General features: G+C 37.7%; 2 protein-coding genes across 5 annotated transcripts in view; one reads left to right on the top strand and one right to left on the bottom strand.

The window, feature by feature from the left end:
- Positions 1-26,569, bottom strand: part of CPNE3 (copine 3) — a 133,000-nt gene that overhangs the window by 47,950 nt on the left and 58,481 nt on the right. The gene's annotated exons all lie outside the window — the stretch shown is intronic.
- Positions 1-26,569, top strand: part of CNGB3 (cyclic nucleotide gated channel subunit beta 3) — a 64,389-nt gene that overhangs the window by 10,303 nt on the left and 27,517 nt on the right. The window contains exons 3-7 of the mRNA XM_065630256.1: positions 3,030-3,141; positions 20,759-20,913; positions 22,330-22,515; positions 23,067-23,275; positions 25,133-25,183. Coding sequence (XP_065486328.1) covers positions 3,030-3,141; positions 20,759-20,913; positions 22,330-22,515; positions 23,067-23,275; positions 25,133-25,183 — 713 coding nt within the window. The remainder of the gene's footprint in view (positions 1-3,029; positions 3,142-20,758; positions 20,914-22,329; positions 22,516-23,066; positions 23,276-25,132; positions 25,184-26,569) is intronic.

Below are 26,569 nucleotides of genomic sequence, written 5' to 3'. Positions count from 1 at the left end.
GTCAGCATTTAACAGCTGGTGTGGGTTCAGACCTCAGACTGAGTACCTTGAGAGTATCTAGCAGACTGAGAAGCCATTACCCTTCTGCAATGGGATGCTTATGTGTAAGCACTGTATTTTTTACTTTTCGGTCTTCCCTTCGAATACGTGTTGTCATTCCAGAGATAGATTGTTTTATTCAGGAGCATGTTACTCTAAATAGTGTGTCTACATGGGCATTTCATTTCAAATTAAGAATGATCTTCTGAAACAGATCTCCTGATTTGGCTGCACTGTGTTCTGTTTTTTCACCAAAAAACCTCTAGGAATGTATGACTGGATTCCTTCGGAATAAAACTAAACCAAAAGAAGCACTCCATGACTCAACATATTTTACTCAAGCTGCTGATGGTCATTCATTTCAGAGGGTCCCAGTAGACTTGGTTTGAAATACAGCTATAGCTTGGGTGCCGGGCCTCCAGCACCATTTCATTCTTCTAATTGTTCCTATCAGGTTCTATCCTCTGCTACTACAGATATAACTTGGGGTAATTGCTATAACAAAGAAAATTCCCAAAGTGAGGTCATTACAGAAATGTTGAGATTAGCCTTGCTTTCAGTCTTAGGTACATGAGTTTTTGGCTGGGGGGGTCAGGGCAGGGAGAACTGGGAAACTATAAACCATGAATTCAGAAGGAAGCAGAAACCACAGCAAGTGCTGAAATTTTTGGCTCTTGTATCTTCTTTTCTACATCACGTCGTGTTGACCACAAAATCACAGGAGGATTGTGTGCCAAGGAAAGCACAGAGTCAATAGCACCATTTGTAGAGATCCCCTGGGGAAAGGGTTGAAGAGAATTTTGACAGATTAAGGTTCAGTAGCAAGAACGAAAAATTAGTCAGTTATAAATGGGTCCAAAACCCTTTTATTTTCTGTAACTGTAGCTCCTCTGTAATTTTCTTACAGAGGATGTCTATGGAATACCTAGGATAAATAAATCTTATTTCACTCTGAGAATGTATATACTGTGCTAGAAGTCTGAACCCATTTTAAAATTCCTCCTTCTTAAAAAAATAAATAAATAAATAAATAAATAATTTTGGACTGAAACTCCCAAAAAAGCATTTTGAACCACTGTAATGGAACCGTAAGAAACCTTTTCATCCTTTCTTTAATCTTCCTGAAGACAGGAACAGCAACAGTCTTCTTTGGAGAATGTGTGCTATTCTGTAATTTGAAAATTCCCTGGCAGATCCTTCAGGTAAGATTAAACATTCCCTAGTGTTATATTTTCAACAGACTTTTCCTCAAGATAGTACTGCAATACTAACTGCTGCAGACATGAAACAATAATGTGCATTTCCACTAAGTGAGAAAGATACTGTTATCAATGTAAGCCATAAATCCAATCAAATGACAGTTTTAAATTGAATTCTTCACAAAAATCTTCCCAGCTTACAGGTGATAAATAACACAAATCCTGCAGACTGTCTCTTCATACTCAGTAGTGCTACATTATTCCAAGTGACTGAAAATTAACCCCTAAGCTTGCTAAGGCAAAACCCAGTTGACCAGCACATTGGGGAACATGGATTTCTTTGACTTCTCTTCAGTTCCTTGTCTGACTTTGGCTTGAGTATTTTTGGCATCCACAGATACCGCTGTTGAAGTCTCGTCTTTGATTCTCTTTAAGAAATTAATTCCTGCAAGAATATCAGGGATCACACAGGGCATTCTTGCTTCTTAACCTAAATACTAAGAAAAAATACTAGAAATTCTCGACTGGTCCTGTAATCAATTGTCCATCCAGTAAAATTCTGAAAGCTCAAGAAACATTATGTATGTTCTTAATAGGGAGAAAATATGATCCCAAATCGGAATAAGTGGTGGTAGGAGGCTAGTCTGGTTTATCAAGTGCTGTAAACAAACCTAGCCACTGTCCTTCACTAGGTTTTGTTTCAATGCCATTTCAAGCAAACACCTTCCAGCTGAACAGCTTAACAGTTTACTGTTGTAACTGCTTTTATCCCCCTGAAATGAATAACAACTCTCTAAATATGGAGATCAACTATCAGGAAATTTTCTTACACTATCTACCCAAAATACTCAAGGTTCGATTTTCTTTGAGCTGTCTTGAAATTAGAATGCAGCATATATAACAGGGTCCTTATTTATTTGCTATGATGTTTTGCTGCCAAGTTCTTCCTCTATAATCATATTACTTAAAGTATTTATGAAGGCTGAGTTTGTTCCCCCTTTATGCAAAGTGTCAGACTGATGTGAGAGCTTTCAAATGATTTTTCAGCATGAAAATTTAAAATAAAGATATAGGACTAATTGTAAAAATTAATCACATGAGGCCACTTAAATGGCAAGAGAGTATATAATTTGCATAGGGTTTTTTTTCGAACTCTACAAACTTCTCACTTAAACCCCATTTAAAAAGTTAAAAAAAGAAGAAACAGACTAGCCGAATTCTACATACTCATATATTTAATGATATATTTCAATCATAGTTTACTCAGCAACAAACAGGACTGTCACGGCAGCTGAAGCAACAAGATTTAAAGCAATTCAAACACTGGAGTACAAATGATGCCACTAGAATTTGCTATGCACGAGCAAATAAGTAACTCTTCATTTTTCTTCCTGTATTGCACAAGGCATTTCTGGACAGATCTCTCTGTCCTCTACATATTATTTTAAAATAAGCACGCACTAAAATTTTATCATACTGCATGAGTTCTTGTTGCTTACAAATAGGGAAGAACTCTGTATTGACCATTCTTGAGCTGGTTACAGATGCATGTAGTTTAAAAACTACAAATAAGGTATATATTCTAAAAGGTATGCTAATCATAAACATGTTCTGTACAGCTGGTGCTGAGGTAGATTTATGCAGGAAATTATTTGAAAGTCAGGTGCCAGAATCAGTGTTGTGTAGTGCTTGTCCACTGAAGAAATAATGGCATCCAAGTTGTGATTCCTCTGAAAGCATTATCATAATTCTTTAAAAATTAGTATTAAAAAATTAAAAACTTTTTTCTAGATAAAGTACCAGTGAAAGCACCTGAGCCTTCAAAAACTGAAAAATCAACTGAACCAGCTAAGACAACTCAACAGGAACAGCATCAGCTCAATGATGGAAAAGAAGATGCTAAGTGAGTAAATTCCATTTTAAAATGTGAGGCTTTTTTCCTGACATCCTGATTTAACATCTCTGTGTGCCATATTTCAGTTCTTTAAAAGTCCTTCTTGTCCTGTAAGGATCTAAAGAGCTTTATTTCAATTCTAAGGCAACCATATATGTGAGGCATTCATTTAGTATGTGCTTTTGATAGTTTGTTGTGTATGTCATCCTAGATTGCAGGAATGAGGAAAAGGATTTGCTCAACTACACTTACATACCAATTCTAACAATGCTGCTGCTCAGTTACTATTACTCTACCTCAGCAAAGCATTGAGTTCCAGGATGTTGCCCTGAATTACTGGAATGTTTGTCACATCATTCTGGCTTAAAAGCTTTTTTCCCTGCACATTTTTTTGCTGAGTTATATCATTAAATAAGCACTAGTCTCCACAAACAGAGGACTAGGACTGTCTCTTCCTGAGAAGTGAGAAATAAATTGAATGGTAATGGTGCTTCAGGGGAAAATCTAGAGTCATTTAACCTTTGGAAAAGGCGTAGGTAGCTGTTTGTTTCAACTGTTTAATATAAATAAATATGAAGTCTAGCAAATACTTGGAATAGTAAACATTCATTACAGAAGCATAGATCCATAGAATCATAGAATCCTTTAAAGGTCATCTAGTCTAACCCCACTGCAATAAGCAGAGACATGTTCAACTTGATGAGGTTGCTTAGAGTCTCGTCCAGCCTGGCCTTGAATGTCTCCAGGGATAGAGCATCTACCACCTCTCTGGGCAACCTGTGCCCATGCTTTACCACCTTCATTGTGAAAAGTGTCATTCTCATGTCCAATCTGAATCTCCCCTCTTTTAGTTAAAAACCATTACCCCTTGTCCTATCACAACAGGCCCTGCTTAAAAGTCTGTCCCCATCTTTCTTATAGGCTCCCTTTAAATATTGAAAGGCCGCAATAAGGTCTCCCCAGAGCCTTCTCTTCTCCAGGCTGACCAGCTCCAACTCTCTCAGCCTGCCCTCATAGCAGAGCTGTTCCAGCCCTCTGATGATTTTTATGGCCTCCTCTGGACCCTCTCCAACACGTCCATGTCCTTCTTATGTTGGAGGCCCCAGAGCTGGATGCAGGACTCCAGGCGGGGTCTCATCAGAGCAGAGGGGCAGAATCATCTCCCTCGACGAGCTGGCCATGCTCCTTTTGATGCAGCCCAGTATAAAATTGGCCTTCTGGGCTGCAAGCACATATTGCCAGCTCATGTCTAGTCTTTCATCTTTCATTCAGCAGTACCCTCAAGACCTTCTTGGCAGGGCTGCTCTCAATTCCTTCATCCCCCACCCTGCATTGATACCAGGGGTTGCTCCAACCCAGATGCAGGACCTTGCACTTGGCCTTGCTGAACCTCATGAGGTTTGTATAGGCCCACTTCTCGAGCTCATCCAGGTCCCTCTGGATGGCATCCTGTCCCTCAGGTGTGTCAGTCACACCATTCAGCTTGGTGTGATCCACAAGCTTGTTGAGGGTACACTCAGTGCCACTGTCTGATTAAGATATTAAACAGTTTCATATAACAGCTCAGGTTGTAAGGCTGCTTCAGACACAATGAGGTCAAAACTGCTGCTAGGAGAAGGACAAATTTAGAAGATAGACCCAGCTCCCAAGTTAGATCAGGTTGCCCAGAACTTTGTTCAGTATAATTGCAGATTTACGTGTCCAAGAATGACATTTCCACAGATCCTCTGGGCAACCTGGTCCACTGTTTGACCACCCTTATTATGAAAATCAATACCCTACATATAATTAATTTTTCCTTTTCTCTAATGTGCTTCTGTTGCCTCTCATCTTTTTGCTGTGTATCTCCAAGAACAGTCTGGATCCATGTTCTCTGCAACCACTCATTGGGCAGCGGAACACTGCAATCATCTCCATCTTCTCAACTTTCCGTCTCCAGTCTGAACAAACACAGCTTTCTCAGCATTTCCTCATATATCCTGTGCTCAGTTCTCCAATCTTAATACCTCTCTGGTAGTGTTGCACCATGTGGTCAGTGCCTTTCATGTACAGGGGAGACTACAGCTGGATACAGATCCAACCTCATAAACGTCACACAGAAGGAAATAACCTCTGCCTCTCAATCAGCTGGCTATGATTATTTAAAGCATAGCACGTAGTTAGCCTTCATTGCTGCAAGAACACTCTGTGGATTCATATTCAATTTGTTGTCCACCAGGACCCCCAGATCCTTTTGCGCAAAGCTGTTTTCTAGTCAGTCAGCTCCAAGCCTTTGCTCTTGCATGAGGTTTTTCCATTCCAGGCGTGGAAACTTGCATTTGCCTTTGCTAAGCTTCATGTTCCCCCAGCCTGTCAAGAACCCTTTGAGAGGAAAATAATGGATACACTCAGTCCAGAACAGGATAAAAGCTCCTCTTGCTTGCTTTTGCCTTCTATTATTTCAATTACCCTGATGACACAAAGCAAAAGGCTTCCCCTGACATGGAGTTATTTAATTTATAGAGAAGATTATATATTTCCTCTCCTTCACCATGACAGACTTTGTACTGCAGCGACAAGGAATAATCAAGCAAAATACTGATGCATATTCCTCTATAAAATAATATGTGCACTTAAAAATAACTCTGACTAGAATGACTAGAAATGTATTAAATAACTCGGTAATTTGAATGTAAATCAGTAGGTCAACAATGAAAAGCTAGATAAAGCATCTCCTTTTATGTCATTGCAGGGTATGTTATTAGATGCTTACATTTCCACTGGTAAATCCCGTAACCAGGGTTTACATAATTACAATATGCTTATGAAACAAAGGGGTATGTTGCTTATTAGTAGAAGACAAACTCTGTCTGTTAGAAGGAAATTCAAAATGTTTATGTTAAACATTCTCTTCTCAGAGTTGTTCTGACTCACTGTCATGTGTGCACCTAGATATATCTAGTCAGTCTAATTTGAGCAATAGATTCTAAAAATACAGTAAGACTTTAGTAAATTCTACTTGCAAAACAGTTACCCGCTAAATTCTGCAGTAGAGCTTGGAAGGCATGCTGCTGGTGTCATTGCATTGGTATGAAATGAAACTAAACAGATCTATCATATGACTTTAAGAGCTGGAGGGAGAACCATTTTGAAAATCTGCCTTTGAGAGAATATAATCCATTGCCTCTGGAGATCATGGGAGTCTATTCAGATACTGTCCTTGATCAAGGTCACTACCTTATTGAGTCTATGTGTTCAGGTTTACTCACTAGAATATTTTTAATGAAATCGACTGCCTTCATCACATGAGAAAAGCTACATAAATGTGTGTGCATATGGAGAATTTGAGTCAAATAGATACACATGGTCTGCAAAAATAGCATTAAATGAAACATACTCAAATCACTCTGCCACTGAGGCCAGCTAGAACAATACAAAAGGCCTCCTGAAGAAGCGTCAGTTGTGAATTATCTTGGCTTAGTGCTAATTTCTGGGTATTCCCATACCTGGGAATTATTTGGAAAAGTGCTAGTTTGCCTAGTCAAAACCATAGCAAGGACTGTTCATACAATTTGACAGAATAGTCAACTGAGAGTCCCTTTTCCAGGAGTTTTCCCTGTCACTGTTTGCTCTACATTTAGATAATATCCAAATGGAGATTAGTAAAAAGTAGTATCCATTGAGGGTCTGTATTGGGATAAAGACTATTTAATATCTTTATTAATGACATAGACCGTGTAAGTTTGCAGATGACACCAAGATGACTGGTGCAGTTGATTCACTGGAGTGAAGGGATGCCATCAAGAGGGCTTTTGACAGGCTTGAGTAGTGGGCCCATATGAACCTCATGAAGTTCAAGAAGGCCAAGGGCAAGGTCCTGCACATGGGTCAGGGCACTTACGGATATCAGTGCGGACTGTGTGATGAATGAATTGAGAGCAGCCCTGCCAAGGGGGACTTGGAGATACTGGTGGATGAAAAATCAGCTATGAGCTGGCAATGTGAACTTGCAGCCCAGAAAGCCAACCATATTATGAGCTGCATCAAGATAAATGTGGCCAGTAGGTCAGAGGAGGTGATTCTGCCCCTCTACTCTGCTCTGGTGACAACCCACTTGGTATACTAACTCCAGCTCTGGGGTTACCAGTAAAATAAAGGCATGGACCTGTTACAGCAGGTCCAGAGGAGAACCAAAAAAATGGTCAGAGGGCTGGAACATGTGAAGAAAAGCTAAGAGAGTTGGGGTTGTTCAGCCCAGAGAAGAGAAAGGAAATAAAGGAATAGGTTTCTATTTTCTCTTTTCTCCAGGGAAACCTTATTCTAGCTTTTCAATATTTAAGATGGGCTTATATGAAAGACAGAGAGAGACATATGAAAGACAGAGAGAGACTTTTTTCCAGGGCCTGCAGTGACAGGACAAGCCGTAATGGTTTTAAACTAACAGGAGGTAGATTTAGATTAGATCTAAGGAATACTTTTTTTTTTCTTTTTTTATGAGGGTAGTGAGACACTATTTTCCAAGAGAAGTTATGGATGCCCCATACTTGAAATTGTTACAGGTCAGGTTGGATGGGGCAACCTGATCTAGTGGAAGATGTCCCTGCCCATGGCAGAGGAACTTGACTAGTCTCTTCCAAACCAAACTATTCTATGATTCTATAGTAATGTCATGGAAGGGAACATAATTTAGTTGGTTGAATGAAATCAAGGTTGGTGAAATGGTTGGTAGAATTTTCTTAACTGGAATTCCAGATTTTTCCAGCTGTATTCAGGAAGAAGCAAGGGCCAGCTGCTTCCTGAGGGAAGGGCAGATGGGAGCCAAGAGTAACACCAGCATAAGCAATGTCCTTACCGACAAGGCGCAGTCCCGCAGGGTCTGAACACAGCAAACAGAGCAGGATCCTAGTAACAGGGCCCATCAACGAGGAAAAGTGATGAACCAGGTTTAGAGTCCATCCAGAAAGTCCAGTCAGGATCAAAAAAGACAGGGTCGGAGTCAGGACTGGAGACAAGACTCGAAAGTTCATGCAGGAGACAAGACCATAGACAGAACTGAATGTAAACACACCTAGACATGGCTCAGGCAGTGACTAAGGCCTGAGCTTAAATGGACACACCCCAGGTCCATGGGCAGAGGGTATGGATGGAAGTCTCACTGGAGGCTGCTCAGGGCCAGTGAGGCCTGTTGGTGTACTTGGGGTCCTGGTATTATGTTTTGACTTAGACTATTTTCTTACACTATTCATTCTCCAAGAATCAAAGCTTAATAAAAAGTCACTTGATCTGCACAGTAAGAAATCATCAGTATGCCCATAGACTGTACGATACATAATAAATTAAGGTTTGTGGATATATATCTGTTCACAACCCATATATATCCAGAGCACCACAATTTTCATGTTACTGTGACTTTAAATTTTTTAAAATGCGTCTATGCAGGCTCAGATACATATAGTAAGGAAGAGAAAGGAAGGTAGTTATTCTGTTTGAAACAGCACACTTTTCATTTAGGTCAGACCTCTGTGTCTCCACACAGTAAATCCAGGGGAAGGTAATGAGCTTCCAAGTAAGGACTTTAAATTTTAAAATATTAGGTAATATGGCTTTATGAACATTATACTGATGTAATTAACTTATCTGAAATCAGTAAGACTACTTATATGTATGACAGTTTGCAAGATTGTGCACCAGCTGTGTCCTTCTTCCAATTCAACTTACTAGAGTGCCTTTTTACTCATGGTGCAGCACAGTCTGTATTATCTATTAATAGGAAAATAATTTTTTGACCTTCCTCTGAAAGAACAAATAATTTTTTTTTCTCTTACTAAGTGAATGATAGCTTTGACAAATACTGCATTTAATCCTGAAAATTCCCATAGAAATAGTTTATCCATGAGGAAAAAAAAAAGGTATGTTTTTGGCTTTCCTTCTAAGCACTCCCTCATTTTTAAAATACAGCAGTACACAGTGATGGACATTAATAAACAGTAGAGAGACACAGCACTGGTCTCAGCCACCTGAACACTATGTCTGAAAGAAGAGACACACAAGAATGGCTGATGTGCCGAGGTGCTGAATTATGGCTGACTGAAACTTTTAATGTCTGTTTCCTAATGGCTTTGATAGGATTGCACACAAGTCAGCCCTATCTGCCAATATATTGTTTCTTCCCTCCACCTTTAATGATAATGTAACAGAACAATAGGTAATTTCCATGAATAGCTATTTGCTGAATAATAATAGTCTCTGGGAGGGAGTGTGAAGACTATGCTGCCTCTTCACAGCAAGAAATGAGGAAACAGAACAACACTCAGGACCTAATTTGCACTCTAATAGAAGACAGTGAAATCTTATGAAAAAGGAACTAGCACAAAACATCATTGCAGTCTTTATAATATGTTGAGATTGGTTTCTGTTGGGGAGGGTTCATAAAAACACATATGCGCATACACAATCCTGCGCTTTTTTGAAATGCAATACAAGCATTTCATGCCCAGAGCCCGGATCCCCAGACAAGTCTGTGGTGACAAGGCAGGTCCGGGGCTGAGAGGGGAAGGCAGCCAGTGCCCGGTGAGGGGATCTGGGGTCAGACACGGCCCAGGGCAGCCAGGCAGGGCTGGGATGGGGCCAGGCGGGATGTCGGGCTGTGGGTGTGGGTCAGGATCCACGGGGCCCATGGCCAAGCCCAGGCAGAGTCACACCTGCCACACAGAGGAGTTGTAGCTGTAGGCCAAGCTCTACAGCTGCCACTGAAGCCAAAGGTCTACAGACCACCTTGCTCTGCAGAGGAATGTAGCCATTTATACACCAGATAAATTGAAAACATCCTTTGTGAGGGTGCTGTTTTGAACTCCGCATCTAACAAAAAAAAAAAATTACACAATTTAGATGATCACAAAGGAGAGGCAAATGTGAGACCTTCGTATGATCCTACACTGAAGGCTGGGAACCAGCACAGAGCCTGTGGTGTGTGGTAGCTGGTGAGGAGGACTGTATAAAGTGTTTTGGCGTGTAAGAGCAGAGAGGAGACAGATGCCTAGGGAGCAAGTAGTAGTGGATGCCTGGCATCAGGAGACAAGACAAAGAAGCAAGTCCTGGAAAAAGTATGAAAGAATGGTAAACAAAGCATCTGAGAGCATAGATCAGAGAAAATGAAGGGACATAAAGAGCTTCCATGACCTCTTCTATCCTCTGTGTCTTTTGAAAGCCTCTAAGCCTGGCTAAAATTGCAAGAGTGTTTCATCTTGCCAGATTACCAAGGTGATTACAATGTACTATTTATACTAAGGCAGTACTCTGAAACCCGAGTCAAGGGTCATGAACCGTACTCCGCAAAATGCTGTATAAAATGACAGTACGTATTCACAGGCTGCATACCCAAGAGTATACAAAGAAAAAAAATGCAGTGGGTAACTGGGACTTCAGGTGCTTTTAGATTTCACCTCAAGATCTTACATATTTTGAGTTTTGTTTAGAGAGGGACAAAAAATTATATCTTATATGCCACCTTCAGAATCTAGGTGTCATAAACAAAACATGTTCATATAAAATGCACTAAAGAAATTTTAAAGAAATGTAAAAATTATACAAAATATGGTTAACATTCCAACCCAGTAAACATACTCTTCTGAATTTGCTTTTCAAAAGCAGAAAACCAGCTTTCAACATTTTCAAAAAAGGGAGGTCCAGTGTTACAAACTGCCATATGAGTGCAGGTGGTTCAGGAAGACTGAGTTTTGGGCTCGTAATTTGCCTTCTTTTCATAGCCACATCCTATTACCTAGTAGGCTATACCAGTCCTTCTTGGGCCCATAAAGGAGATTTTTTTTCCTCTCTATTTTGGCTAATAGCAAAAAAGAAAAGATAACAAAACAACCAAAGATTAAGAAGTAATTTGCTATGTGGTGCATAGCCAGGTTAATAAAGAGAACTCCTGCTGGTAGCATGTTCTTAGTGAGTAATGCACTTCATTTAGCTCAATTACCTCGACCAAGAAAATTACCGTACTTATTAGTGCTTGCTATCCACTAGTTGTAACACATCAATTCACCAAGCAGATGCATCTTAGAGAAACTATGTCCTATCATAAGAACAAAATCTCAGCACACTGGTGAAACAGACCCAGTATCAACCCTCTGCAGTCTCCAGAAATCCTTGATTGCTGTAGGAACACCGGGGACCAACAAAGATGACACTCATGGATCTAAACTGCAGCCTACTTGAGATAAAGTAAAACTAGGCCAATGCTGGGCACTCCTGAAAAATCCCGGTTTAAATATAGTTACAAGTGTATTTTATAAAGAGACTAATAGCTTTCCTTAGTTGTTTTCAGCTAATCACTGCATTACTTGAAACTGTAAGCAGATGGAATGCATCCATTTTGTAAGCCTGACTGAAAGGACATTAATGCATTAAAAAAAATCAAAATACTTTTCTTAGCACTTATATTCCTCCTGCCTAGGTCTTTCTTTCAGAGCTTGTCACTTTTAGTGCTTGGATTTGAATTTCTGCAAGGGATAAATTGAGAACCTGCAAATTAAATAAAAAGGTGATGGTGTGCTGCCTGTACCAAAATGGATTAAACTTGCTGTAATCATTGCTAAGATGTACTTTCCTACAGCCTTTAAATTCTATCCATTCTGCAGGATGCAGTTACCCATGCTATTTAATGCCATTCACTCTGCACAACAATCAAGTAGGTAGCCTGAAGTTAAAAAGTAGCAAATTGGGAAGTTCTTCCTTGAGGACTAAATGAAGCAAGTAAAGGGAGAGGAATGTCATCATATAGACTGAAATGTTCCTTGTTTTGTTTTTTTTTTTTCATTCCTGGCAATATCTTAAATTAGATATTCATAGTATTCATATATATTTATTTCTGACTGCATAAATGGGAGAAATTCTTTGTTTAGAATATGTAAGAAAACAAGGGTAGAGTTTGTCATACTTTGCCACTGATTTATTTCTTTAATTAAAAGAATTTTCTGTAAATCCTCCATTGAGCTAGTATTTTTCAAAGTAAGAAGATACCTTTTTTAGTGAAGGAAGAAACAATAATTTATTAAAAATATTCTCTCTGCTATTATCTGTTGAGTCAATTGCGGGTAAAAAAGCAAAGCATTGCAACAGGTACACCAGCGTGTATAATATATTTGCACCAAACAATTGCAAATATATCAGTGTCTTTCTTCATAAATCTAAGAGACAAATAAATCCAAGACATAATGCTTCTTACCATTTAGTAAAGAAAAATTGATTATTTCATGACTAGTGTAAGTATTCATGTCTATAATTAATCATGTCCAATACCTTTCATTAAAATACTCTGTCTCCAGTCATCTACTCATTTTCCAAATATTAGCTATTTATGATTAAAACATCACATTTTGTGCAGCATAAGAGAAGAACAGATGAAACAGTTCTGAGCGAAGATATTAATATGAGGATCAAATGAGAAGTCAAACGGGTCTGGGTGGCAGCCCAGTCTTATTCAGTTCCCTGGACAAGTGATGGTCAAGAGGAGATGCGTGATGATAATGTGTCTACAGAGAACTTGCCTCCTTTGTTCCTGAATTTGGAAAAGAATGTGGCAGGAGCCTGCAGAAGGGGAACGGAATTCAAAGTCACCTCAGAGGAACAGGTTCCTTCTCTCTCTCACCAAGTTTCTTTGTAATACTAGGAAAGCTACATGAACTGAATTCCTGCACAAGTGGCTGTATAGCAGTTTACCCCTAATGAAGGTAGAATTGCATCACAGTTGGTTGCACCAAACTAATTTTATATAACTGACATGGGCAACGATAGCACGTGGCATGAAGTTCAGTATATTGTGAAAGTCTGCCAAGGGTTCCCAATAGCAGAGCAACTTCAGTTGCTGCACCAGCTGAATCTACACCACCACTCCCTTCTCTTTTATTTTTACTCTTGCTAGTTGAACTAAAGCTTCTTGAAGCATGTTTCAGCTAAAAAATTCTAATTCAGGTACTCACACCTCTGTGCACTGCAAATTATAAAATTAACTAATATTCTTAGTTATCATATAATTTTACCCTTCTCCCAAATCTTTTTCCTTTGTAAGAAAAAAAAAAAAACGAACAAAACCAAAACAACAACAACAGCAACAACAAACAACCTGTAATAGAAAATGAAATAAAAATGAATAGAAAATGTTCAAACAGCCAAAAAGAGGAGGGACTATTCATTTTATCCCATGTTCACAGTGGATAGGACAAAGTGTGCCAAAAGAGATTTATGTTGAGAAAAACTCCTGCGATGAGGCTAGTGAAGTACTAGAATAAATTCTTTAGGAAAATTCTGTAACAGCTATCACTAGACATATTGAAGAACAGGTTAGACAAGAATCTGTCTGGAATTGCACAAGTATACTTCATCTTGCTTTGAGCTGTGGGGACTGGGATTAAAGAATGTCTCAAAGTTCTCTGCAGTCCTATGCTTGTGTGAATTTTTTAGGATCTGTACAAAAACAGATAAGAAATGAATGTATTGAAAATTACTTTTTTCAAATTTGAGACATTTTATTGCAAGTTTTTAAAAAATTCGCTATGGGAAATGTAGTGTTTTCATTTTAGCTTTTATTCCCTGCATATTAATAAAAACAGAAGAATAGAGAGTTTGAAGAAGGATTTTTGCTATGTACAGCACTGGATCATATTCTGACTAAGACTTTTTTTTCCTTAGGCATAAATTATTATATGGTTATGTAAATAAGTTATGAGTTCGCATTTAAATGTGTTTGAATGTAACAGATGTTATGTGTATAGGATAAGAAATCTCTTTAAAAGTTCCTGATTAGTGGCAGATGCCCCAGACAGATTTAATCACTTACAGATAAGAAATCTCCAATGACACAACAGCACCAGATAAGGAAATAAGTGAAGCAGGACTGTCTCACTTATTATCATATGGTACTTTCTTAGAGTATTATACTTTATTCTAAAGCAATTAGTGTCAGAAATTATGCTGCCCTTATTTTTTATATCATAGTGCCATTAAAGAATTTTATATCAGCAGTGACATTGAAGAAAGGTGAATTTTCAAAGTTAATTGATGATTTCAACATTCATTCTGCTTTCTTTTGCCTAGTTAATACAGCAAAATTGCTAATTAATATAAAATCTTATTCACATTTTAATCTGGTGCCTCAGTGAGAGTTCCATGTGTTCAGCATTGAGACAGACTTCTCCTTAGAGAGTACTATAGAGAAGATTAGAGGATTCACAGTCAGTTGTGATTGAGTAACTGGAAGGATTGTCAAAGAAGCTGCTGTAACAAAGCTTTGTACTATACAGGAGGAATGCCATGCAATCTAAATTACTAGATTTCAGTCTACACTGCATCAAGAAGTTTGTTCTGAGTCCAGCGTCAGTAGATAACTCTGAAAGACAGTGGCTACCTTGAACATTGATGTTTCTATATCCAGTTTGTTGTATGAATACAACATGAGATCTGGGAAATGGATGATCTATGCATTTCTTTTCAAGAACACTTGCTTAGGACCAAACCAAGCATAACTTCTATATAAAGACTCTGAACTAAGGAAAAGTAATGAATTCCAATGGAAAGTTTTATTTACATGGTATCCACATGAAGCTTATTAATGCTTATGGAATGTTCTTGCTTCTATGTATAACTAAAACCAACCCAAATATTATTATATCACTATGTTTAGATTAATGAAATATACAAGAAAATAGGTAGTAGGACAAAAGTAACGTCGGTGTAAATTCAAATTGTATTGTGAAGAAGAACTCAATCCTAAAATAGAATGAAAATAAAAATAGACTTTATTCTTTTTTTTTAATTGAAGTTAATATAGTGCCAGCATTTCAAAACATACAGCAAACAGAGAAAGACATCATCTTCTGGTTCAGTAAAAATGGATCTCTCTCAGAAACATTCCCTCTTAACAAAAGAGGTGATGGAGCAGAGGAAGATACTTGTTTCAAGACTGCTAATGAAAATCAAAATGTAATTAAGAGCTTTTTGAAATTCCATGGGATCTAACATGTCAACAGTTTGTTTCAAGACTTCAAGGTAAGATATTTACCTTAGAAACTCACTTTCTTCGCATGTGAGCTGTTGAGATTTTTCATTGCAGTGGACCCAGTACTGCCTCTACAAGTTGAGTCTCTTATTCACTTTCCAAATCTTTATATATTACTACTTTCTTTGCTGAAAAGGATTTCCTGTTGTGCTGCATCCATTCTCTTACATTCTTGGGAATCACTGCCTACTACAGTCTTCATGATCTCAGCTAATATAATCTTGAAGTCTGTCACACTTCAACTGCTAGTCACTCATATTAGAAGGTTGTCTAGAATCAGTTTTCAAAAACTTAGAAACTTTCTTTAGAGCTTTAACTCATACTAATTTGTGGTGTTTCTATTCACATTTCTTCTTATTAAAATACTGTTCCTCCACTCAAATAACTCTTTTTCCTACATGGTTCTCCACCAAAATTTGAATTTATGGACAATGATCCTATTCTCTCTCAAACTGTTTTGCTCTCCTTTTTAACACCAGGTTCCCAGTAGCCTTGATCATTCTTAGAGACTTTACACAGTTTCTTACATGAACTCACCTTTTGAGTATAGCTGGTCAGAATAACTCTCGTCACTGGCTTATATACCAATATTAACATTTTCTTCACTGGCACTATGTCAAATGCATTCTAGGGTTACATTTGCACCAGTGTTTTTCACAGCCAGATTACAGTAAGGCTCATAGGCACCCTGTTGTCGACTAAAACACTTGGATATTTATCCTTTTGTCATCTGCAATTGATGATCCCACCATTTACAAAATAAATTCTTACGATTTGTTTCTAAATGCATGTCTGCATTATGTAGCATTAGATTTGTTCTAATTTCTATTATTCAGTCTAAATAATTCAAATTTTCCTATATAGGAATCTGTCTTACTTTTTGATCTTCCAAATCCAATGTCCTGTCATTAGCAAACTACTGCATTTTGTACCAACATCATTAAAGAAAATATTAAATCTCACTCCTAAAACTCCATCAGCTTCCTGTGCAGGTAAAGGAGAAGGATAGGTTCCTTTCATGGGCAATTCAGAGAGGAAACCTATCTTAGTAACTGTCCTCAGAGAAGCCTCCTAATGACTATAAAGAAAGCATAATCAGAATAGCTAAAGTTAGCTTTTTGGAATACCCCTGATCCTGTACCAAGCAGACAACTAACATTTTTTTTCTGTTACAGAGAAACATCAGGTTTCCTAGTCATTCAGGATGTGTGAGCTTAGACTTGGAACTGGGGGCAGATAGAGGGTTCTGTTTTCTCTAACGTTTGCCCACACTGGGACTATCAGCACAAATTGAGAATGTGTTTTTAAATCAATATCTTTCATGATGGCTAAAACTACATCTTTCTATCTCACTGAAATCTTTCTCAGCTATGTTTTGTGGACATTTGTATACCTATGCCTTGTCATATCCTTCTGAAAATTGGTCATTTGAATTAGAGATTCTCCATAATTTATTCAAGACAAAAAATTATTTTTTCAAGGTACAGATTGCAAATATGATCATAAATCATAATGTCAGTGCTCAATAAATGTATTAAAAGTTCTCTTGCAAGATCAAGAATTTTATTTCCTGGTAGACAGGAGAAAGTTTCTTAAGTATTGCAAGAAGAAGGGTTATAACTGAAATCAGCAAGAAGTGGTATGGATTTTTTTCAGGCAGCGGCATACATTTATGAAATGCATTTTCTCAGAGGTCACCTGGTAGAGAGAAGATGAAATTGAACTCAGGTATTTGGTATTCATGGCCAAAAAGCAAGAAAGAATTAAACTTTAGACTGTAACTTAGAAAAAGGCAAGCTTGATTTATTCTGAAATAAGCTATTGCATTTCTTGATCTCTGTTTTGTTTGAACTCTTAACACAGAAAACTTCAAAGTCACAGTACTTAACAGATGTTACATACATAAGCACACTCAACATAGTATTTGCATAGCTTGGTCTTTCGAGGCCATTTTCTTCCACTATGCTATAGGTGTCTAAATCTTTTCTCTTGGCATGGGGAGAATTAAGGCACCGTAATTTGATTCACTAAACAAACAAGTTAAAACCTACAAGTTTAGAAGATAAAACCTACAAATTGAAAATGTAAGAAAACTACATTATTGTTATACTTCTGTTGTTACATATGTTGCTATTGTCAAACAAAATATGTTTGAGGTAATAACAAAACTCTGTGCATAGTACGTGAATTGTGGTCCTGACTTTTTCATTTCCTAGGCCATGTGAAATTGCTGCTTCTGCAGGGAATAAACATTTCCACTCTGTAAAGGACTACATCGTGTAGTAACTAATATAGATCTAGGCCTATTGTAATATACTGCACAAAAGTTTGACTAGATGAACTTTAAAGGTCCCTTCCAATCCAAACTATTTTATGATTCTATAAGGTCAGAGATAAATTTTCTTAAAGAATAACATATCAGCTTAGAGACAAATCCTAGCACTTAGCACAGCTCAGCATGGGAATCCAAAGGCAAAGCATCTTTCTGCCCAGCTAAGCCGTATGTTAGTAAGGGAGCAGATTTATCTCCAACTGTGCTGATCTGTCCCTGTGTGGCACAAACTATTCAGCTGTCTGGCACAGGAAGAGACAAACCAGGAACTGATTGATATCAACAAGTTCAGTCACCCTCTGAGAGCTTTCATAGAGAGAATAAAACTGAAAAGAGCCTGGTATGAAATCAATACAGTCTGTAATTGTAACTGCGAGGTGAGAATGAGTATAATTATGGATTCAAAATGAGGCATTATCTCTTTAACAGAGCATGTTAAAAACATAAGTCAAACTAAACTTTCTCACAGGCACAAGGTCTGAAAGTCTGAGGAGTAGTAAACCAGAACCAGAAAATACAGCAGTATAGTATGATGGATAAATTAAAATTATTAAATGTGGTCTCTTCAAGGAGAATTATCCTTGCAGGGTTTCTGGCCTGTAATCTTGTTCCTGTCAGCTGTCACGTTCTGCTGGCAGCTATGTGTTTATGTATATGAATTTATAAAACATATATGAAAAGAGTTAATAAAAAGTTTACCACATGAAAGAGCACACATCTAGTGAAAGAAGCATCACCAAACAAAAAAGAGAGGAGAAAAAGAGGAAAGCATCTCAGCTCTGCTGGAAAAATGATCTCGGGCCAGTCAGGAGGTGCTGAGCCAGACCATAATCTCCACCAAGAATGCTGCATGCAGTGAGGGGCAGCTGCAGGACACTGGTGTCACACAATCATGGCAAAGCACCACCTAACGCAAGCAGTGGAGTGAAGTTTGAGCAGCCTTCATGAGCCGAGTGCACCTCCACACAAAGCACAGGTACAATACACATTTTCAAATTAGCAGTATTCAACATGCAGCCTCCTCCATCTGTATTAACCAGAGAAAATTTAAAGTAAGCATTTCATTACTAGAAAATAATAGAGGACACAATGCAAACCAAATGAGAAGTAGGGCAAAGAAAATCAATTTCTCATCAACTGTGGGGCAAAGCACTTTAAAACAAATTCACATAGTTTCTAATCAGTACCAAATAACAATGTGGTTTCTTTGGGCTAAACTGCAATGATAAAGCACCAATTTTATGATAGAGAAGACTTTAACTTTCATTGGAAAGGTTGTGAAATAATAAGAAAATCCTGTGCATTTTATAACTTATCCTTCAAAAGCAGATAGAAGGGGTCTTTGGCATGACACTAGTGATAAGCGTATTTTACTATAAGATAGCTAATGCCCTGGGCAAACACAGCAACAGCAAAGGGTAAGAATAATTTGAAATTCTTTGCACAGAAACTGAAAAACTAATTGCGACCTCTTAGCTCAAAACAAGAAAGGAATTCATTACAATGCAGATGGCCTTAGCAAAGGGAATACATGACACAAAAGGAACTGTGATGAGATTACAAGGTATATCAGAACTGTTTGATTAATCTCCTGTCCAGGGAGTTTTAAGAAATAGACACTACAGAAGACTTAAATTAGAGAAGTGATAACCACATACTTCCAGACTTCTGCTTCTTCTGCTTTTAACAGCTTATCTCCATTTTATCCAATGATTTTATTGCTGAAGAATTTTCACATCCTTAAATCGTACTTCCTTGGGCACCGTGATATATGTTGTGTCTCCAGAAAACGGTGTTTCTCAAAAAGCTACATGCATCCCACTCTGACACTCTACTGTTTTAGTCACAGCTCCTTCTGTTAGGAGTTTCAAAGTAGGCTTAGGTCTTGAGGAGACACGGTATTTATTCAATGATCACTTCGGAGTGTTTTTAATTTCTTCCCTGCTCAAGATGCTGTCACATCACTTTCCCTCTATTCATCTTTGGAAAGGTCTTCTCAAGAATTTGGAAACTTGAGATGTGCCTCACTCTTGGTCTGCTTCTTCCTGTAACATCCACATCTCCGTGGTATTTGGGATAGAACTGAAAAACCGACAAGAAAGAACAATTCTCTGCTGTGCTCCCTGTATTGAGCACATCTGAAAGGGTTTTGGTACAGGGGTGCCAGCTGTGACCTGTGTGGGAGGAGGCATCGAGCTGCCCTGCCCCAGTCACAGCCATTTCCAGCCAGCGGTGACACCAGCGTGTGACACCAGCGTGTGACACCAGCTGAGAAGTACTGAGTCTAGGATACAGGATAAATCTCATATCTTGGTCTCTACATAGAGGAAGTCCAAACGCGTGGTCCAGCTGCCAGCTGGATGGTACTCCAAGACAGCCCCAGCTTGCATAATCAGACACTAACAAGTAATCAAGGATGAAATTTCAAGAGTTGATAAAAAACACCTTCAGGCAGATCTTCTAATTGACTGCAGAGTATGCATAGATCCTATTAAAAGCATTAGTTTTGGTGCAGAAGGTGAGAGTACAGAAGTTTGAAAACAAATGGTCCTCAGGTTTGAAGAAATGCTGTGAGTGCCGGAATATCAGCTTGGTGTTACTGTGGCCATGAATAAACAGGCAGTGGGAACTTCTTAGTGGGAAGAGAAGCAGCTTCAGCAGGAACACAATTGCTCTGCTTCCACTTGGTAAAATATGCATTTTTTAACCTCATATTAGCTGATATCCATTACAAAAATGAGATTAAATCAATTCTCCCAAGATTAGGAAGCATAAAATAAACATAGTCTCTCCTCCCCTACCCCCACATCTCAGTCTTTCATTTAGTTATGTCCTGTCATCATTAGGATATTACCATTATAACAATGAGCACATTTTTATGCACAGATGGTAAGAGCATGCCTTATATATTAGCTAATACATGAGATAAGCTCTAGGCCTTCCATGGCCACAGTAGAACTTGGTGAAAAGCAGCAGTGGGAAGTCATTTGTGTAGTGGGCTACACAAAGCCCAGGGTACAGGACCTCCTCTGCCTGTAAGATGTGGACTGCTGCACATAGCCAGCAATATCAGTTTACATAAGCAGGAGTGTTAACTTAGGTGCCCACTTACCAGGAATTAAGTGATATGAATAAGCACTGTGGCCAATAAAGATCAAGTCTTAATGTCTGACTTGTGCTCAGAAGTAGAATTAGCACTGTTTCCTTCCAGTGCTTTCTAGTACACGAAGCTTATTTCCTTTTGTTTTAATTAGCAGGCAGAAGCCTAGACCTTCAGGTTTCCAAACGAATGAGTATGCTGATGCCCAGCTTCAAGAGATTGCCAAAAAACTGCGGGAAAGGGCAACAATCTATAAGGAAAAGTTGAAAGACCCAGTGCTGTCATCCCCTGAAGGCAGCCCTACAGCTTGTAAGTAGCTCCAAAAATAGCTGTGCATTTTTTGAGTTAAAAGATGAAAATTGTTTTGTGGGAACAGAAAAGTACTGTGATAAAATTTTCAGGTAAGTGTATGTGTTTACCCACTGAAATCAATCAGTTTGTGCCCATTGTAGTCAATTTATCCTTATTAGTCTACAGTAAACCAGATCCTTAGGTACGAGCTCCCTTTGAACTGCATCACTAAAAAAATTGGGGAAAAAAATCTTGCACAATGTCTAGAATCATCCCTGTCAAGCAGTTTTATGTATTTGAAAGTAGCTCCCAGATATGGCGATAAAACTGAAACATATGAACAAACATACATTTCTTATGGGTAGATGTTAGTCATTTTGAGATAAGAAATGCTGTGTAGAAGTAAATAAAATTTTAGCCATGGCAGCAATCTTCTAGATACACTGAGAACTCTAAGTACATGCTTCAAATAGAGCAAAATCATCTGAAATTAAACATTTATTTTTGACAAAATATGAAACATAAACCAAATATGATATTTTTCCCCTTAAGAGGAAAGCTTGACTTTTTTTTCCTTTTCATAAAGAATTGAGTGTGGTGATTTTATATTCTGACTTTTTTACACACTGTTTATTGCTTACCTGTTTTTTAATAAGCTGGAAAAAATAGTGCCTGAAGTATTATAAACTACACCAACTGATAAAGGAATTATTTTACAAAAATATTTCCTTGCTCATTTACCTCTTTTGTTCTCTTTGTAGAACTTACAAACATTTATTTCCTAAATCATTATAGATCCAGTTTGCCAGTTTATGGCTGGGACTGTGTATCCTACTCAGAGGTAAAGCCACCGGAATTAATGGGACAAATGTGTAGACAAAATTATCAGGCCCAGAGATGGAAGAACTGGGCTCAAAGGAGTGCCACAAGACTTCTGTAAGCCCAGAAACATGCAAACCCACAGGCTTCACATCAGTTTCACCTGCCGCATCTTGCATATTAGTTCTCAAGAGAGACGAGAGATCAGCCCATGACAAAGACATCCTTATCTCCATCCTAACTGCATGCAACAGTCACATAAAGACAAATGCCCAGTTGAATTAATGAATGCTGAATTATGAATTATCTTATTTCTTGTCAGTCTTTTATGGCATTAGTTGTGGGCACTATCCAAGGAAATACAGCAATATATATTGCACTCTGTAACGTGAAGTGCCTGTTCTTGATGGAAGATGTACCTGATTATACCAGTGGAGATTTTATTCTCCAACCTGTTTTCTAATGCATTCAGTATTATAACGAACTGTAGCTTTAGTCACTGCCAAGTGTTTTTAGAAGAGTTTTTAACATGATAAGGCTTTTGTACATGTTCAAACACAGTGTAGTAATTGAGCCATTATTAAAATGTCACCCTTTGGCATTCTATGCGGCTAGCACCATCAAAGAAGAAGCCTCCACCCCCACCAAAAGAAGAAAAGAAAGAAGAAAAGAAAGAAGATGCAGAAGCAAAGCCAGAGGAGGATCATTACTGTGATATGCTGTGCTGTAAATTCAAAAAACCTCCACTGAAAAAATACATGCAGTACCTGAAACTACCAGACAGCATAGACTCATACACAGGTAAATTAAAAACTATGCAATTGAATGGGGTAAAGGAGTATTGAAGTCACCTCATGTTACCTAGTACCCGTGAGCAACTATAAGATCCACATTCCAGTTTGCAACTCAGAGATCCTGCCCTAAAGAAAATGTATTCCAAACAGGTAAAAGACATGAAAAGTGACAACAGCTGTAAAGATGATATGCACAAAGCTAGTAGGCAAACCAACCACACTTAAAGCCCTGGTCTTCTAATTCTTGATGTCAAATTTGTCCCATTTTAGGGCCAAATAATTCTTTAGTCAGTAATAACATACACCAGCAGCATGCAAAATATGTCAAGTTTATTCACATGCATCATTAAGTCCTATATGATCTCCATTTTGCAAATTCTTTGTGTGACTCCTAGTTCCAACCTATATAACTTTAGTAACCTGTGCCCTTGAAAAAGCAAGAATGGTAGATTGCTCCAGGCAGAAACAGTCCCAGAGATTGCAGTAAAATAAATATGCCTAAAAGAATGAGAAAATATTTTAAGTTCATGCCTGTACATTCAATGTTTTTTCTTTCAGATCGCCGTTACGTAGCATGGCTCATGCTTGTGACAGTCGCCTATAATTGGAATTGCTGGTTTATTCCCCTTCGCTTTGTGTTTCCATATCAAACCCCAAGTAACACAATATATTGGTTTACCATTGACATCATTTGTGATATCTGCTATCTGTGTGACTTACTGGTTTTCCAGCCCCGAGTGCAATTTTTAAAAGGTGGAGATATAATAGTAAGTATTGGAAGTGGGATTTCCATGGGTAAGTAGTTGTCTGTTAAAGTACGTTATAGAAATTCCCTCTAAACTGACACATTTTTTTCCTGCTGTGTCAAATCTATGTAACGGGTTTTTTATTTAGCAAAGGATACCTATGTTCTTCTTCACTGACCTTCCATTATCCTATATTGGAAGAAGAAAATGTATCCATTGTCTACAACCTTAAAAAAAAAGAAAAACGGATTTAAAAGTAAAAGCAGTCAGAAAAAGCATAAAGCTCTTTCTCACCAAAAGGAAACTGGTGCAGCTTCACTGGAATCAGTGATTATATGACTATGTACTCATACACACATGAATTTTTGCGTTTGTGCGAAACTTTCAGCTTTCTATTCACCTTGTACAAGAGTCATAGTTGAAAACCATGTATCTTCTGCTAGGGCTGGAAAGGATATACATGTTTTGTTACAGATTGTGAGATTGTGGGGGTTTTTTGCCAAAACCAGAGTAAAGCCCTGTAATTTCAGGATGCTTGGAAAATAATTTATTTGAGATATTTTATTTTGGGAAAATATATACATTCAATTTTGCATCTTGCTACTATTTTTGTGTTACCTTTTTATAGAAAAATGCAAAATAAGACTCTAAGCAAGTATCTGAAAAAAGGTAAAAGCTTGCCCTTAACATGTCGAAAGGACATCTAGAACATTAACTTTTCTTTCAAAACTTCCCTACTTTTTATTCTTTAATTCCTTATAGAAGAAAACCTAATGTGGGAAAAAATGAGTTTAGATAACTTCAGTGTGACACTACTGTACTCAACAGACAGAAAATGAAAAATTATATATCCACAAATGTAATTTGGAACTAGCTTTAGTTCTGTGCTTTTACATAAAATTTTACACATTATGCACACAAGACATTACTGATTCCTTTACAGAAGAATCTCAGATAAAACTGTGCAAATATATTTTAGATAGATATTAAATGCAGCGCAGTGTAATGTATTTTTCCATGCCAAGACACTAAGTAACTGGCAATCTTGCCTAAATCCTACAAAACTCAAGTTTTATGAATAAGGTTAAAAGTCTAATGTAGGAAGCTTACTTTGTACTTCTCTTGAAGTTGTTTGTAAAATTCAGAGATTTTAGTGCATGAAGAGAACATCTACTGCCTGATCTCCTGCATCTAGTTTAATGCTTAAACTGGTAATAGTGAAAAGTAGGCATAGAAATATCCTTAAGATTTTAAAGCTATTTTTAAAGTGTCCCTGGTATAAATACAGAAAGTATAATAATAGATACATTTCTTTAGATAGTTGTGATTACCCTTTCTTATTAAGGTATTAGCATCAGTTCCTATGGAGAGAAACATAAAAATAAATAGTTAATCATTACTAATGAATGCAGTGTTGATTATTATAATGCTAATAACACTAGCATTTTAATGCTAGCTTTCAAAGCGCTAATTTTGTACGGCATCATCAGAAACATTCTTTGCATTTTTCTTGAAACTACTAAAGTCAAATGGAGGTTTTGGTCCTGAAACTGAAGGGGTTTGGATGAAACACCAACGGGTACACATGTCTTGAGAGGGAAGATTTGGGGGAAAAAAGCAACATGTTTTGCTAGACCAACAGCCAGACCTGATTTTTTCAAGTACGTCTAATAAAATCTGGTCTAATGTAAAATGATCTAGTAAAAGTAATACTTCTTCCTACAGATATTTCTCCATTCATACTTTTAGAGCACCAATAATATAACTGACATCATACTTACTATCAGCAGATTATTATTATTATTGTCAAGTAGCAGAGGATCATTCTTTATTTTCTATTCTTGACTATGCCTTTTTCTCCTTTCATTATCACTGTAGTCAGACAAAGTGGAAATGAAGAAATTCTACCACAGCTCTATGAAATTTCGGGTAAGCAGATCCTGTGTTACTGATGTCAATATGCAAGTTCTGGCTGTAGGATTTCACAGGATTTTTTTTATTCACTGAAGAACAGTGTTAGTTTAAGAACATCACCAGAAACCATTGGCTCGATGGCATGTCAGTGCTCATCAGCTGAAGATTGCTATCTTCATAAACAGTGTTTAACTGTAAAACAGAAGAATTCTAAATGTAATTGTAAATATTAATTCTGAATAATAATAGATTAATGAAATAGAATTAATAAAATCCTCTGTTTTGATGCATTTGTGTGAGGTCATCCCCACACACACTGAAAGACAATAGCAGTTTGCCAGAGATTCATTAAACAAAACGAAAAACCTTGATGTTAGAAGATAACTCTATGCAGCAAGCTCTGACCTACTGAATCGGTCACCACTCACACAAGTAAGTACAAATTCAAACTAAGATTTTGATGCTCATTACACTTTGTAAAAACAAAGATGCATCTGATTTAGAAAAAATGTTCATTTTGTTTCTAAATACTGTTCTTGCCAACAGATGATATGTAGCCTGTTGTATTTCTGATACACATACAGTTCTGTGACACTGAGCTCACATCTCTGAAAGCTCAGTCATTGCCCCCTCCTCTTCTATAAATATTTTTGCACCTGCTTTGTTTCGGAGTTAAATTAGTCTCAGCGACTCTGATATCACTGCTTACATACTTGAGTTTAAAGCCATCCAAAATTGCAGGATATTCACTGTATAGGCAAGTGAGTAGGACAGAGTCAAACTTACAGCAAGAGAACTAAGTGGGTATGTATGGTTTTATTTTAAGTTCACACCTGCAGTATGTTTAGTGCTTTTGGTTTCTGCAGAAACTAATGAGAGTTGAGTGTTCTCACCACATGCAAGATATAGATATAATCTGGGAATTTGTCATATGATTAAGTACTAATTAACAGTTACTGATATTAAAGCACTTCTGATTAAATTTTGCCTCCTCTTAGATGTCTCTGAGAGAAGGAAAGAAGCCCTTAAAGGCTGTTTCTCTTCAGTCATTTTTTTTTTGCTTTGGTTTTTCCAGAGTTCAGGTATTAACTGCATCTTACTGACATGGAATAAAAGGTCAGTGCTGCAGGTTAGTTGCTGCCAACACAAGTTATGACTCTCAGGGCAAAGGCATCTCTGGATACAGTGAGATGAAGCCTACAGTTCCACATCCCTCTTTTATCCCAGATATCAGCAACAGAGCAAGGCATCACAGAGTTTTTAAAAAGGCAAAGCCAAGTTTGCCATATCTTTCCTTCTTTCCAAGGAATTCTTGGAAATAATAAAGTAGGCAGATAAGAATAGTAATCACAGAGCTATGTACTGCAGGGAGATGTTGAAAATCTTAGTGGTACGGGGATA

This window comes from Caloenas nicobarica, chromosome 2 (assembly GCF_036013445.1).
Source record: "Caloenas nicobarica isolate bCalNic1 chromosome 2, bCalNic1.hap1, whole genome shotgun sequence".
In the NCBI taxonomy this organism is placed as follows: Eukaryota; Metazoa; Chordata; class Aves; order Columbiformes; family Columbidae; genus Caloenas; species Caloenas nicobarica.
This window is presented reverse-complemented; position numbering and strand designations above follow the sequence as displayed.